The 17,364-nt window shown below is 36.0% G+C and overlaps 1 protein-coding gene across 6 annotated transcripts in view; it reads left to right on the forward strand.

Moving 5' to 3' along the window:
• Positions 1-17,364, forward strand: part of NOL4 (nucleolar protein 4) — a 190,158-nt gene that overhangs the window by 137,778 nt on the left and 35,016 nt on the right. For 5 of the 6 annotated variants that reach the window (XM_064654042.1, XM_064654048.1, XM_064654072.1 and 2 more), the window contains 2 exons: positions 4,894-5,073; positions 5,825-6,016. In XM_064654042.1, coding sequence (XP_064510112.1) covers positions 4,894-5,073; positions 5,825-6,016 — 372 coding nt within the window. The remainder of the gene's footprint in view (positions 1-4,893; positions 5,074-5,824; positions 6,017-17,364) is intronic. The other variant, XM_064654057.1, reaches the window with a different exon arrangement.

Genomic DNA, 17,364 nt, shown 5'->3' on the forward strand with positions numbered 1-17,364 from the left:
AACTATATGTAAAACTCTCTAATTAAATGTAAATGTAAAATGTATTGTAAATGTGAAAAATGAAGCTTCATTAAAAAAAAAATTGCTACACTTCCATCAGGGGTTCCTTTCCCTGTAAAGGTGGGGTCTTTTTTTCCCTGTTGGCATTTTTTAAAAGTCAGAAGGACATGTTTTTTCCAGCTGTTGGTCATTACAAATAACTATCCTCAATAATTAGCTTTCTATCACTTTTGGTTGAGTAATTAAGAGCTGTCTTTGTACACTTACCAAGACAGCCAAGAGTCTCTTGGTGTCAGCTGCCAGGGAAAGCGTCCTGCAGTGAGTTCATGTGTCATCATCCTCCAAACCATGTCTGATGGCCATACACCAGTGTCGAAGCCTACCAGGCACTGAGCACTACAGTAGACTTTATATTTATAAATGTTATGGATTACTTCTGCTTGAGTTCTCATGAAATAACAGCGTGACTTCTGTTGGCGACTATGGGGTTTCTGCAATGCTGTCTTTTGCATGTATGGGATATTCTTTTATCTTGCAAATAAGGTGATAAACTTTTTCTGCTGTAAGCATATTAGAAAATAATCAAGCAATAAAGAAATATATTTTTCATAGAAAGGCCACAAATGGAATGCACTTTGGAGTTTTGGAAGTTGCTCTTTGAGACAGTTTCAAACCAAATGGAAAACATACAGAGCAGATCAGTGAGAATGATTAAGAATGAGGAAAACATGAGTTTCATAGCGTGAACAAATTTATTGGGAAGAGAAGATTGAGGGGAGGGGACATGATAACAGTCCTTAATTGTTGGAAAGATTCCTGTAAAAACAAAAGAGAATGCTCTTTTCTCCAGATGCCACACGTTTCCTCCACTGCAATATGTGGTAGATATATGAAAAAGAAATAGGCTTAGTACTCTTATGAAAGTCAGAGGTGGGTGTCAAGGATGTTCTAATAATTCTAAAGACAACGAAAGACACAGGTTGTCTGTGGGATGCGTGGCAGCCCTATCACTAGAAGTCTTCAGATAACAACCAGATGAAGAGTGGTCAGGATTGACCTTTTGACCTTGTTCTGTGGAAGCAAGATAAACAAGATGAGACTGTGATGTCCTCCCAGGTCTTTTATTGTATGATTTGACACCTTACTTTGAGTAATTGTTGTTGCTGACCTGTAATGTTCTAGAAAGAGGTTGATATTTCATGTGACAAACTCATAAGAGTAGGTTGTTCGGGATGAACATTTACTTTCATTTTTATAAAGTAGAAGTGCATAATACTTATTATTGCGAGGAAGAGATTAAAATAATGAACACAGAACCTTTAGAAAAGGTTAAGGACAAAGTGGTCAGAATATATCTATCAACATCACAGTATTTTTAATACAACATTGTAATCATCAATGTAAATGTTTGGGGAAGACAAAACCCTTGGCCTTAGCCTTTGTCTCATTTGTTCTCCTTGAATAATTTCTCATTTAAAATTGTTGACACTTTCTTTGCCAACCCAGATTTGTTAAGCACAAAGTTTCACCTGTGAAACATCTTATGTCTACTAATTCTTACACTCCACAGTTGCTTTAATCTTGCATTGCTGCCAGCAGAGGCACATATGCTTCCTCTCTTCCATCCTTACTCTTTCCTGTCAGCACAAAGGTTTACACTTTCAGGTGGTGAACTGGAGACAAGAACTGATTCTGGTCTTAAACTGACTGGCAAAAAGAAAAAAGAAACACAAACAAACAAACAATCCCAAATATTTTAACAGGATCACTTCCTTATTGTAGGTCACTGCAGGACCATAAAATGTATACGTCAAGGGGTGTTCAGGAATCTGAACGAGGAGCAAGTTCCCATCTGGCAAAGGTGGGAGCAGTCTTTTGAAAGGGTAGCGCAAGACTTAAAATTGGGAAACATGTACTGAGAAAAAGTTATCCTCTGCTGTCCTACTGCATGTTTCTTTAGCACTGCAGCTCTTGATAGAGTACCAAAAGAAAATGCTTATCAGCCTTTGCACAGCTACAGAGTCAACACAAGTGAGAGAAACGTCTCTTCCTTCTTTGACTCAATAGTCCTCTCTGTAGAAATATAGACTCTTAAATGAGTTTTCACAAATTCTTCCCTCAGTTTGCCAATGCAATAGCTAGGAAAAAAACCCCACTTTTTTCCTGGTACTGTACACAGTCTTCAAATCCATATGAATAGATATGGATTCCTGCCATGCAACCTTCTCAGAGTATGTTATTCCCCACAGTTCATTTAAGATGCTGTTGTTGTTGTTTAAATAAAAATGTTTGAGAAGATATTGGTCAAGGCTCTCTATGCAATTCTTTCTTTAAAGAAAAAACAGCAGAACAAAACCCTGACTGTTGCATTTTTGAGAGACATACTTAAGCCAGTTTGACCTGAATTTGTTTCCTTCACAAAAGCAAATCTCAGTCATGGTGCATAATTTATGATCTTGGCATCCAGCCGAAACATATGTACACACTGAAATCAGTTTTGCATCTGTTTAACTGTATGCACATGAGTAGTCTAATTGGATTTAGTCTGATGAAATGACTCATGCGAAATCAAGTGTCTGCACAACAAGGGTTTCAGTTGGTAGGGTTCTTCAGGGCAGTAGCTTCTATGCTTTATGCAATACCTCGCATATGAAATGACTTTTTGATTATCTCAAAGCCTTCTGTGTTCTGTATAACTGTAGTGACAGCTGAAACGAAGAAGTACAAGAGAACAAGTCTTGCAGGGTAGGTCAGATCTTCTACTGCATAGCACAATTACAATTACAATTGTAAAAATAATTGTAGCAATTAATTAATTGTAACTTTTTAAAAAACATCTTCTGAGAATCTCTTCAGGGTTAAGGGAAATCACTCTTACTGCTTTGTAACAGGGTACCAGGCTGCAGCTGTTGGCCTTCTAGTAGCCAACATTGGGCAGATTAAGCACTGTTGCCTATATATGCTGGACACTCTGATAAGGTAAAGCCATCTTGTCCTTTCAGGATGGAACTAATATTCTTCTCAAGCCTGATAATTCAAAGGAATCAACATCTCCTTCAAATAATAGTTATCTGAATGGACAGGAATTTAAATACTCATCATCTTCACAGGACAAAATATCAGTGTATCAAGAACATTTTTTTTTGCTGCTCTCCTAAGTCTTATCTTTCCATGACATCTCAAATATGCCATCCTCAACCCTGGCTAATTTCTTGCCCCGTAAGAGATAATGCTGAGCTTGCTACTTGTAGAAGGTTTTTTATCCAGGGTCTGGGTCTTCTGTATTCTTTCGATGTTTTCTTGTTTTTCCTACCTCTACTATAACGGTTTAGGGAATGGAGAGTGCTTTAATGAAGAGACTCAAGGAAGAGGATGAGAGAGGCTGCAAGATCTGATATTAGGAGCATTAGGGATTAAAAAGTGGCACTCCAGAGGATTTGTACTGTGAGAATATAGTCTGGGTAGGATAGATAAAAAAGGAAGGCTTGGAGTAAGAGTGCTGTTAGGGCAAGGCAAGGAACTCCTAAAGTGGTGGTGTACAGAGGACCAACATAAGATGGAAATGAAAATAGGGTAAGGGGAAAAAAATGAAGTTGAAATAAGAATATAAAGCAAGAAATATACCTTGAAGATGAATGATTTTATTGGTCTTTCCCTTCTACCACACTGCCCATAAGTTCTGTGGTTGGCAAAAATACCCTGAAATAAAGACAATTTTAGGAAGCTCAGAATGTAGCTCAAGGCATACAATTTTAATTATTTGAAATGTATTTTTGATTGAGGCATTAAGCTCCTGACATTTGACGACACTAAGGGAGGAGGCACCCTTAAATGTGTGTATGAAGTTCATTGTGTAGCACCTGATTCAGACTACAGTATGCTTTGAAGCAAGAGAGAAAAAGATCAAAATATTACAAAAAATATTAAAATATAGAAGTAAAGTTGTGCTCTGAATTACCTTAATGTGAATTTGATAGCTTTGGTGAAGACAGTCTCTGATATTTTTGTGTGGCTGGGGGAAAGCTTTGATCTTGAAGTGTTAAGCTGTAGAATTTTAAGTTGTAGAAGGCTTTTTATTACTGATGCCTTTTTATGGTCTGCAGTTTGAAGTCTATGCAGTGGAAACAGGTAACTGAGGACTTGTTATTGCAAGGGAAAATGCACTTATTGACTTTTGGTAATTGGAAACTTTTTGGTCCTACCATTTGACACACTTTAATGAGATGGTCATCTGTTTTATCAAACAAATTGAACTTCTGCTTGGGGGAAAGTCCTGAATGCTGATTTCAAAACAAAAATAGGTTTACTACATGATTCTCAGAAGAGCATTCAAAATGTTAACAAAGCTATACTTCTCTAATTCATTCTGGGGATGTGCAAGTGAAACTAAAACATAATCATCTCCATGTTTTGAATAACTTCTTGTGGCTCTTGGTAATATTTAATGTTCATCGGATAAATATCAGTGTTTCCTACTTGAATCCCCTTTGCCTTAAAATGTGTAATTTTTAATTCTTTATAGTTTTGTTCAAATCAACTCCCCCTCAGTTGGGTAGTTGATCTTGACTAATAAAAATAGATTAGTATTTGTAAGAAACTTCTACAGATGGTACTTAAACAAGGCTGTATGACAAAGATTTCATGTTAACTGTAATTATCATAGGTAATTAATTTGTTAATAGATTTATTGAATTTGCAATAGGTCACATTTTTAAAGCACTGAAATTAATATAATTTGAATTGTTTGCTCTTAGAAGGACTAGGAGCACTTTATGTTGAAAAAATAATAAAAAGAATTCATGGAATCTTTAAATATTTATCAAGCATTTTTGAAAAGTAGACTTTATTTTTGTGGTGAATTTTTACAAGCATATTCTTTTTCTCTGTTTTCAGTCCCCTGCACATAGCTATTCAAGCTATGACTCTGGCAAGAATGAGAGTGTAGGCAGAGGTGCTGAAGATCTGTCTCTGAATCGAGGAGATGAGGATGAGGATGACCATGATGAGCAAGAAGATCCCGAGAAGGTCAATGAATCAGACGGGGTAGAAGCTGAGCGACTGAAAGCTTTTAATGTAAGCCCTCTTGCACTCATCTTGTTTATTTCTTCTATTTCTTTTACATTGTTGTTTATGGGTAAGTTTGAAAGTATTAAGGGCAAATTAATTTAATTTACAGGATTTATTTCTATTATTATTTTAATGCACATTAAACTCCTACTAACAGAGGACAGATTTATTGTGTTTGATTTAGAATTTAAGTCAGAGTGCCATCTTTACCAGTGAGGAAAACAAATCTTTTTTTCTGTATCTGTGCATGTGCGACCATGTGTGTGGATGTGTGTGTGTGCATGTTCACCCATTGAATGGAAAGAGGCTGTAGCTAGTTTACCAGAAGACCATTCCAGTGGTCAGATGTTCTCTATTGCTTTCCCGATGTCTATAATTATGCATGAAAACACAAGCAATTGTTCAAACAAAGAAAAAATGTGTGTCAGTTCAATAAAATGATTAGCAATCACAGCCTATTGTTAATAATGAAACTTAAGTAGTGCCTATTTTCACAATCTGTTCTGGTTTATCTCACAAGTTCTGTGTCCTATAGACTATTCTTTTCTTGTCTTTTTTTCCTTTTAATCAGCCCCTCCCCTCCCACCCCAAATAACCCTTTAAAGAACTGTTTGCTTAATATTTCTGGCTTCCCATTACAAAGCTCTTCAGCGGATAGAAAAAAAAATGTCTTCCTATCAGTAATCAAGCCAGGAAGCTAGGAAGAGAAGAGAGCCACCCTCCAAACCCATCTCCTCTGTCTCCCTCTTGCCAACAGATGTTTGTCAGGCTGTTTGTAGATGAAAACTTGGACCGAATGGTCCCAATCTCTAAGCAGCCCAAAGAAAAGATCCAGGCTATCATTGACTCATGCAGGCGACAATTCCCTGAGTATCAAGAGCGTGCCAGAAAACGCATACGTACTTACCTCAAGTCCTGCAGGCGGATGAAAAGAAGTGGTTTTGAGATGGTGAGTTTTGACTTAAAACCCAGCCCTAGTTTCCATCAAAACCCCATATGTGAATCCATGGCACTATTTTGTTTTCATCTTAGCGTCTTTTTTTTGTTTGTTTGTTTATTTATTTTTTTTTTTAAATACCAGGTCAGAGGTTTCTTTTTCCCTCCTTCATTCTTCCTGAATTTATTCCCTTTGGTTTAAAAGTGCTTTAAGACTCTAGTGTTTACAAAATGAACTAGTATGGATCTATAGGAAAAAATGAACAAAGCAAGCCATAAGGAGGGAAACTGAATGATGGACTATACAGTGACTTATTTCCTACTTTAAGTTATAGTTACAGATTTTTGCCTGGAAAGGTCTTGCAGTAAGTTGGATTTTTCTTTAAAATGCCTCTGCTAACTGGATTTCAGTGAGCTTTGTAAAAATTGATCCTGCTAGGGAAAAGCTATACCCAAGAAAATGCCCAGTGTGGTAACAACATCGTGGCATTGGGTTTGGCTTTGGGTTTTTCATGTACACCTTAGCCTATTACTTATCAGGAAAAGTTACTCCTTTGAAATCTTTCAGTTGATATATGGGTGTGAAAAACATATTTAATGGTTGTAAAACAGAGACATCAAAATTAAAACTTGAGTATCCCAATGATTTAGTAGTTATAGTTGAACCAAAACTCATGAAAATTATGTTGGTATACAACTGTGTTTTCAGACACTGATATTTTACTATTACTTGGTAGCACAAAGATGGGTTTATAATGTCTTCTCACCAATCAGCAACTTCCTTATCTCTAAAAAACTTTTGTATTTCCAAAATGGAGAAAAGTCAGAAGAAACTAGGTAGCTACACACCTTGTATTTAATGTGTCTTAGCTATCTCTCTGGCCTTTAGATGACAAAAAAATCACCTCATCATTACAAATAGATATCATTTAGTGATTAAACATATCATTTTTTTAAATGAATCATCTGCAAACCCATTGACTACATAAAAAAATTACTGGAGATAACCAAATTTTACTGTTTCTCTCCTTTCCTCTGTCTTTCTCTTTCCTGCGGTTTTTGCAGAATACTTATGAGTACCACACATTGTTTAAGATGTAAGCTGACAGTTTTAAGAACAGACTTATTTGTAGGGTAAGACTACTATTTAATAACACAAAAAGCAAAGACAGAAACTAAATTTTTGTAAGTGTTTCTGATTCTAATCAACTGCATGATTTTATTATTTGGAACATTGTGTTAACACTGTTTCTGAACAATGGAAGCCCATATGAAGAAAGACAGGTAGAATAAAGGACATCTGTACAGGTAAAAGTGCCAAAGATTGATTGGTGGTGTACATCAGATTATTTGTCCATCCAAAATAAAAGAAAGAAAAACAGGAAGTAAATATTTTCTACAATTCACTTAATATTATCAAATTGCATCTAGTCACTCTGGCTGACAATAATTCAGCAACATCAAGTTCAGCTTTCACAATGCCAGATATTTTTATTTTACTGCACTTTCAGTTAAAAATACTTAGAAAATCAGCCAATGCTAGCAAGTCTCTTTGCTGTTCCAATTTATGGCCTTATTACTCATTATTCGCGCTGATGAGCAGTTATGTAAACTGGCTCATTTTTTGTCATCTGAAAGACTTGTGCAACTGTTTTGCAATATGAACAAGGGGCTACAGTCTGACCCATAAGAGCTGGATTGGCTTGATTTCAGTGCACATTTGCAAATGTTACTTTCATATGAATAAAGGTTGAGGGATCAAATTTAATCCTGGGAGGGGAAAAGGAGCAGAGATTACCAGGAATATGATCCAAATAGGCAATTTTTATGGTTCAGAAATATTTCCTGGTTTTATAATGTTTCCTGACAGTTTATGATGGGATTTCTTTCTTTTAAAAAAAAACAAATTACCCTCTAAAACATTGACTTTTTTACCCATGAATGGAAGTGACAAGGCACTGAAGCTCAGGCCAAAGACTTAAGCCCTCTTAGGTCTGCAGGGATATCAGTCCTGTGTCCCTGTTTGCAGGTAGGAACACAAGTCAAAGATTATCCAAAGTTTCTGTAGGAGCTCCTCGTAACTTCCTAAGAGAAAAAGTAACATTTTATGTTTATTTCTTGAATAATTCTGAAATTTAATATGTATCATTTTGTTTTTTTTAAAATTATTTTCTGATTTCTAAATTAGTGTATCATAATCTCTTCATTATAAGCAGTTTTTAAAAATGCTACCATGGACAGAGGCATTTGACTGCATGATTGTTTTAAATGTACTTACCATTTTGACAATGGAGAATAATCACTTTGTCTGGATAATAAAATTTCTTCAAAACAATCATGAAGGGCAACAATGGTGTTGATTCGAATAAGGGGCTACCCTCAAATACAGCAAACCAGGATAATGTTCTGCTCAGCAGCAATACCAGTACCATTGTTGTATTAAATATGATGTCAGATAATCTCCACAGGAGAGGTCTTTTGCTATAGACATGTTAAATATAAGTTTTTCATTTTGTTCGGGTTCAAAATGCTTGATTTTGAGCATCTAGTTGCACAAGAAAAAGATAATATTCTCTTTTGTGGCATATGAGAGTTCAGACTGTGTGTGGAACAGAGCAGCTACCTACAGCGTCATACTGCAAAGCAAAGTGAAAATGTAAACACTAAGTTAAATTAATGTAAAACTGCATGGTAAAGATGAAAAAGCATGCCTGAAGCCTGCTTCTGTCAATTATTTGCCACCTGTAATCCATATGACAGTTTCTGCTGCATAACAGGCCAGTTCTAGCTTTGAGGCAATGGAAAAAGCCCAGTCTCCTGTGTTCATATAGTTAATTAATGTGATTCTTAGTGTTAATATTTTTGAGAGATTGCTTGTAGTTATTCTACTTCTACTTATGACAGATAGTTGTCTGTGGACTCTGAGGCAGCTGGCATAGCTTCTTGTTACAAATATGCCTTTGAGAAGTTCCCTTTCAGTATTGGAAATGCTTTGTCCATTTGACTGTTCAGCTTGTAATTGTGCCATTTTCATTCTGACACAAGTATATCCCTCACAAGTAAATCCCCAATTTTTCTCATGAATTGTGAGATTGTTTTTCTCCTCCCATTGTCTCTCGCTAATGGACTGTTGAGAATGTTGTCTTATTAAATTCTATGATCTTCCTCAGAATCCTTCATTGGGAGGGAAGTTTGGTATCACTGGCTTTTGGATGGGATTTCTAGGTTGTACACTGTGCTATAGAGTTTTGTGAACATCTTAAAGTTCTTGATGTTCTTAAAGAAATTATTTTTTTTTTCATTTCATTAGCCCATAAACAAAAGCAAAAAAATAATGCCTCTTTTTAAAGGTGTGATGTCAGTGAGAATTCCTATATATAATTAGATATTTTATGACCTATGCAAGAGGAATAGGAATTTTCTCCCTGAAATGGTCAGTTGACCTGTTTCACTAATGTTTTTAAAATCCTTTGTTTAAACTTTTCCCAGTTTCTGTATCTATAGAGACCTGCCAATTAAAAAAATAGTAGACAGCTGCTGAGGATATGTGTTATGTGTTTATTTAATAATAGTCCAGAAAAATTTTAGATGCTAGAAATAATCAAATGAGGTTGGATTGACTTAATAGTTACATTTTCTTACATCTGCTTCCTCCCATCTTCAGGATCTCCTGCAATCAGTCTCCCTTCATTCTGTTTGAAACTGCATGTTACAGTATCTTTTTCCACACTTTGCCATTTTTTTTCTGTGAGCATCCCAATGCAAGAGCAAGATTTTAAACTCTCATTCATGAAGAGATTCTTTGTTTTGCTTAATCAAAGGAGACCCTTCTTCCTAGATACTACAGTAATACAAAGCAATAGTATCAAAGAGTGAAGCATTCTTCTGTATTAGAGAGAAAAGGCTAGTCATAAATGCTTTTCCTTGTCCAAAGGCAAGTTTGGATGTGTCAGAGAAGAGTCACACTATGCCTGAAGACAGTTCCTCATTTAGATCCCAGTATTGTTCATCTCAGCTCCTTCTGTCCTATCGCCAGACTCAATAATAAATAACTAAGTTCTGTATCTTTCATGGCTACTGTCATTTGGTTGTGCCAGCTGGCTGTAAGAGGTGTTTTAACAAGGTGTTTGCAACTGTGCTCATACTGATCAAGGTGTTTTGAATGTCTAGTTCTTGTCACGCTTCTATATTGTGATTGAGCAACTTCAGTGGGGACTGGTTTCCAGAAGGGGGTATGTTTTCTGAAATCTGCCTCATTAAGATTACTCAGGATAGGTATCTAGGTTCTGGTTTTAAGTTTTAGGTTTAGACATCGGAAGCTTTTGTTATTTACTTAATTTAGTGCTGAAAAGTCCAGCTGCTCATGCAGTCACATGGGCTTTCAGTCCTCCAGGCATTTGATGTCTGGAAAGATTATAAGCGTTTTCAGGAAGATGAAGGTCTATGGATCCAGGGATGCATATCTAATTGATTAACAAGCTGGGAAGCATTAAGAAAATTATCACAAGAACAGTTACATGAAGATCTACAAATAATAATAGAGTTATTGCTCTGTACTACACTCCAAGCTCTGTCAATTGGTTGCTTTCCTTTATAAGCATCTCACCCTAGTTTGACAGTGGTTAGCTTACATAAGTCTGATGGGCAACCTGGTTGAAAAGGGCAAACAATCTCTTCTTAGACAAATGTTGACTTTTACCATTAGATCTCATGTATTCTTAAAAAAATATGCTAGAAACAGTTTCCCTAAGGCTCTTACATATTTTTTTTCACCACAGCACAGTTAGGTGAACAGTAATGTGATTTTTAAGATCTGTCTGTTAAATCTGTCTCAGATACCTTTTGCTTTCAATTTTGGAAAAGTGTGCAGCAGAAGAAATTACACTTTTTCAGTTAACTTTGGAAAATGTGAGGAAGTCAGCTTTGAAAAAAATCATGATATTTGTAAAAAGAATTAAAACTAAAAAGATTAAAAGTACCTAATAACCTGATAGCACCTAATCTTCTAAATTCTGTGAGAGAGGTAAAGATAGGAACGTGATTTTGACGTGTGTTTCAATTTTTTACTGATTTAAAAGAAAAATAGTCCCCTCCAAAATGACAATAAGTTCTGATAAAGAAAAAAAACAAAACTCTTTATTTGAAATCAGAAGAAAAAAGCTAGTAAATGTTTCATGTTTTCTTATGCTCTGATTCTAACTTAGTTTGATACCTCTGCTGCAATGTTACTTGATTAATTGGTTTGTGCCAATAGTTTAAGGATAAGGAGGCAGTTCAGTGTGTTAGTTTAGGGGAAACACGAAATACTGTTAAATCAAAATCAGTCGTCCCATATGTAGGCATAGCAGCAGCAGCAGAAGCATGGAGGTTGATTGGAAAGTGTCATTTGCTTAACATTTAGACAGGAATATGGATATGTTAAGATATATATGGATATATTAAGGTGCTGTTATAATCTAGGTGCAGCATACAATGTTTCAATTAAATGTATATCAAAGCTGAAAACTTAAAAAAGTGATGTGAACATCACTGAAAGTTTCAAAAAGCCTTTTCTGCCATTTGAGAGAATTTTCCTAGTTACTTCATTGAATTCTTTATTAGGTGTTTCACAAGACTGAATGACTGAGCAAAATGTATCAAAACCCAGACTGAAATGCAGTGCTACAAGTATTAAAATGCAAGTCCAGTTGTTCAAATGTCACTATTCTGAATGAAAAAATGGTTTGGATTGGAAAAGATCTTAAAGTTCATCTAGTTCCAACCCCTCTGCTGTGGCCAAGAACACCTTCCACTAGACCAGATTGCTCAAAACCCCATCTAACCCAGCCTTGAACACTTTCAGGGATGAGGCATCTGCAACTTCTGTGAGCAACCTGTTCCAGTGCCTCACTACCTTCACAGTAAAGAATTTCTTCCTAATACCTAATCTAAATCTACCCTTTTTCAGTTTGAAACCATTATAAAAGTACATCCAGTATAGTGCAGTACTGTACTTCATTCAGTCTTTAAATTAAAAAATACTCTGTAGAAAGATTTCTGAGTCCTTTATAACTGTGCTGTGTAGGACAGTTCTGTCATGCATTTCACTGCATTGTGCTGAGTAAAAACTCAGGTAATATGTTCTGTGTCTTGTATTTTCTACATTTTCTATGGAAAAATGCTATTTAGATATTGCATACTGTTACAAACTTGTTGGGGATTTTAACACACTATGTTAGATCTTAATAATTTATTATGAAAGGGTTGTGGCATAGATGCAATATCTTATTTTGGACATGAACTGGTCTTGCAATACTGAGGAAGAAGATGACATGCTGGAGAGCACTAAAGACTATCTAGTTGTTGGGAGCCCAACATGCAAAGTACTTAGTGGTACCTCCGGAAAAACTCAGTTACTGTCAGTGAGGCATCTTAGGCATTGATCTTCACTTTTGCATGCAAAATCACTTCGGAAAATTTGAAATTTTTTTTTCAAGTTTGAGTAATAATTAAAATACTTCGTTATTCACACATTTACATTAGAATTCGTACATCTTCTCCCAAGTAGCAAGCCATAGGAGAAGAGGAAATGGCCTCAACTTTTCCCAGGGTAGGTTTAGATTGGCTATTAGGAAACATTTCTTCACAAAAATGTCAAGCATTGGGACAGACTCCCCAGGGAAGAGTTGGAGTCACCATCCCTGGAGGTATTTAAGAGGAATGTGGATGTGGCACTTGGGGACATGGTTTAGTGGTGGATTTGGCAGTGCTGGGTTAACGGTTGGACTTCATTATCTTACAGGGCTTTTCCAATCTAAATGATTCTGTGATTCTATGATTTCTGTTAGGGTCTCTGTGTGAAAAATTAAGTAACTTGTATGTTTATGTGCTTGCAACTGTGTTATACTGAAAGATATAATTTTCAGTGTTAATTGGCCTAAACTACAAGGTAGTATTTATGAATGTCAGCTTTTAACTATTGGCATTTTAACAGGTGCCCATTATCTGATATGTGCCCATTATCTGATCTAACACATAGCTGTATTTTTTCAGAACTGAATCAGTCTGGTGCACTATATGTAAGAGTATGTAGACCAAACTTCTGTGCAACAACTTTGGCTTTTATTTATACTAGATCTCACAAAAATGTCAAGGTATTACCTTTAGAGACAATAGATCTCTAACCAGAGGGGAACAGCATGCACAGTAAATTGCAAAAATCTTTCTGGTGAATATCCTGCTCCTAGTGGTTTACACTGAAATATAATCCATCCATTACATCACTAATTGGTAGATTTATACCAAAAAGGTATATATGAAATTAGAACGTAGCAGTTTTTTTAGATTTCATATAGAAATACAAGAATTGTGTAAATATACCAAAATGGGTATTTTGTATTTCCCTTGAAGATACAGCAAACGTACCTCCCTTTAAACAGAAGACTTTCTGATACTGTAATATAAGTGGTGTACTGAAAATGGGTGTTTTACAGCAGATTGAACACACTAGGCTCTTCTTTGTTAAGGAGTCAGAGGTTATACTAATGGAGCTAACTTCTAGAGGATCTGGGCCAAGGATTTCTGATTTCAACAACTAAAAAATCAGTAACCTTGCAGGACTGCTTTATCTTGTTGTAAGATGCTTTGATTGTTTAGAGCCTGATCTAAAGACCATCAAAGCCATGGAAGGGTCTTTATTAGGTTTAACATACTTTAAAGCAGATCAATGGTTTTTAGACTAGAAAGAAGTATCATCTAATTGGTTTTTCATTAAGCAGCCTGCAAAAGTATATCTGTCAATGATTTGTAAACTCTTCAGAAATAGAAAAGGAAATGAGTGTATAGTCTTCATATCAATTTGCATAAAAAATTATTTTTCATAAAACCATGCAAAAGTGCCTGTCCAATAGTGTGATTATATGTGCATGTTGCTTTTTTGTCATCATCATAATCCACAGGCTCTGTGGTGGTCTTAAATTTCAGTGTTAAATTACCTTGAAATACAGTTTCAAATATGAGAGGACTGATGGTGGCTGGTCATATCCCATGGGCTACTGAGGGAATTCCAACACTTTCTGAATGTCAGTCACTCCAAAAGTTATTATAAACAGAGGCATTCATGTGCACATGCAACTTAGCAAGGTTTCCTTACATCTTAGGGGCTCAATGTTAGTTGTGTGTCAGCTGAAGAGATGTAAAAAACCCAAAATGGATGTGTGTTCAAAATGTGACTGCTGTGTTAGTGCAGTCACAAGCAGTATCATGTTTCCATGTAAATACAAAGGAATTCTGTATATTGCTCTTGTGTGGTGGATAGAGGCATATAGTCTTCTCAGATGGTCTGTATTATGTTGTTCACCACATTCCTTCTAAGCTTTATTCGTCTCTTCACCTGAGAGTTTCTATAACATTTTCACATGCATCCTTTCTGTCTGGCATTAATTCAAAATGATAAAAATGTTATCCTGCCTTCTAACTTTGTGAATTGCTTGTTTTGGTAGACTAAGTTTAGACTCTTGTTTCTTTTCTGTTGTTTTACACATGGGTAGTTCCAATATAGTTATTTCCTGCTTTACCTTGCTGTGAAGTGAAAGAAATACCAGATCAGGGCAGTGAATGGTGCGTATCAAGCAGCACTATGTGCATTATGCCAGTTAAAGCTGGTTGGGAATTTTTTGATAATGTCTTCCCCCCCCCCCCCCTTTCAGAAACGTTAATTTGTCAAGGGTTTTCTGTTTTGACATATTCCCATAAAATGAAACCTGGTTTCCTGCTAGTTCGGTGCACAGGTTGTGGATGCAGGGATTGTGGGAGGACTCTAGGAGCCCTTGGAAAAAAGTTCTCCTTGGCTCCCACATTTACTGCTGTAGTCTCAAACATGCAGGAACTAGCTCACAGCTCTGCAGAGGGCAGCCTTGGAACCTACAGAATGCTGGTTTGGCTGAGATCTGCAGGCTCCCTTCTGCAGAACTTAAAGATGTTGCTTTTGCCATGTTTTCCAAGGCCTTTGTGTCTCACCCCCAGATCGGGAGTTGAGAGAGTTCAAAAACCAACAAGGACTGTGATGATTGAGCTTCTTACAGAAGTGGTTTTATAGCTGTAGTCAAGACAGAGATCATGAATAAGTGTAGAAGAAGAGGAAGTTAAGATGAACCTAAATGGGCCTCTGATCTTGGAATATGGAAGTATAAATTCGTATATTAAAAAACACTTTTTTAGAAGTGGTTATTTCAAAGCAATTTTTCCTCTAAGGCAATGCTTTTCAAAATTGACCTTTTTGACATTTTACAGATATGGAATTTCATGGAACAGAAAATCTTCTTTTTAACAGCTCTACTCCTAGTGAGAGAGAACTGTGTTCATCTTCCCAGTCAATGCCAAACTAGTGCTCTGTTGATAGATCCCAAACTTAATCAGATGATTTTTCTCTTGTGCTTTGTTATGGTACTTTACTCCCCAGATGACTCAGCCATGCATTCATTACATTTTCCCTAAGGTTCACTCCAGATAGTTCTTGATATGAACATATCAATAGCCAACTACAGTGACGACTGAGAGAAATTATGGGTTAACAAGTATTTCAAGAGAAAGATACTCCATTACCTGGAGACTTACTCTTTTTTTGCAGGTGCTCACTGGAGTGCAATATTTCAACAATGAGCACATAACCACTGAATTACTTTTCAGAGAAAAGATAACTGCTTCATTTTTATGGGTTCTCTTTACTTTTTGTTTTATAAAACACTTCAATAAACCTATTCTCTCCTATAAACAAATAAGATGGGGGAATTAGTAGTCATTCTACTTTTTGGTCAGAACATTAATTTTTTTGCTCATGTGTCACCTTCTAAAAATCCATTGATGTACATGGATAGTTATAGGTTTAGTTAAAGACCTGAGCTGGAGGAGTTAACCAGGTTTTTGCTCACCATTTTTCAAGAATGTAATTGTGTGGCCACTCTTACAGGACCATACTGAGATTTCCATGCTGCCAACATAGTGTACTTTGAATGTGCATAAACCAATGGCATGTACAGTGTCACTTGGCCACCAAATACAGAGAGGGATCTAGTGTGATGCAATAACAAATTCAGAGTAACATCACCATTCTAGGGATGCAGAATAATAAATATACTGCTTTGTCAGTGAGAACCTTCCACAAAGACTTACTCCCTCCTCTGGAGCTCTGAGGAAGGTGTCTGCTTGTGCTATATGTAATGTTAACTTCTATAATGACACCAGGGTTTACATCAGTGTCCCTCATCTCCTAGACTGATTTATTTTCAAAATTAGAAACAATAGTTTGTTGTCAAATCAATCCAAGTATAGTTTATTGCAGCATTGCAGCCTCTGGTTGTCTTTCTGACACAGCTGTTATGCTGGTGCCAGTGAGCTTGTTCGCTCTATGAGTGGGGAGAAATAATATTACACTAGTGAGGAAGACCCATAAATCCCTGTCTATTTCTAAAAGCTAATTCAGCTTCTGGTCCCAGACAGACTGTGGTCCCATGTGTTACAGATAGTACAGTGTCAGATTAAAAACTGGCATTAGGCAGAGCACATCCAAAGTCAATAGATGGACTTTAATTTTTAAAGGTAAAAATGTAATATTAATAATGGTTGGCTCCTAAGTTTCTGAAATGTTATGAAAACCATAAAATCAATTGAGGCAATATAATTAATCTGTTCTAACATTGTCTAGGAACTGAATGGGAATATATGCAAAATTTGCTTCCAAAATTAAGTGGCATTCCATAGCAGGATCATATCTACGTTTTTGGGAGTAAGAAAGTAAAACTCTTCCAAAAAAAAAAAAAAGGCAACCAAAAAAACAACAGCAAACAAAACCACACCAAACCCCCACACATGTGGCCACTTCCTCAGTAGATAAAAATTTACATACATAGTACTTTTGAGTTCAATTAAGCTTTGAAAATTTATGGAAGTTCAGAACTGGGTTCAATAAATTGCAGTCTCTGTAACAGGCTTATATGTATATCACTATCTCTGTTATTATCCTTCCTTTATTTTCTTGGTAGTTCTGATATATGTTGGTATATTAATGAAGATTATTTTTATTGTGAGCTTCATCTTTCAGAAAGATTGTTTTGCATGTAATCAGGGGGAAAAAAGTGGTTAAATATTCTCCCTAATGAAATGGTAGGGAAGATCATGTTGGAGTTCATAATCAACAATGAAGCTAAAAAGACTGTAGCATTCCCTTTTTTTCTGGGCATTCACTGCCCCTTTAACCTAAAACATGTAAATGCTGTGAAATTAGTGATGAGGAGTTTTGAATTGGAAAAATTAATTATATCAAGTTGAACCACAAAATATCTAGAGTGTTAGAAGGCTGGCATTATCAAAAGAAAAACAGATTTT

This window comes from Pseudopipra pipra, chromosome 1, assembly GCF_036250125.1.
Source record: "Pseudopipra pipra isolate bDixPip1 chromosome 1, bDixPip1.hap1, whole genome shotgun sequence".
In the NCBI taxonomy this organism is placed as follows: domain Eukaryota; kingdom Metazoa; phylum Chordata; class Aves; order Passeriformes; family Pipridae; genus Pseudopipra; species Pseudopipra pipra.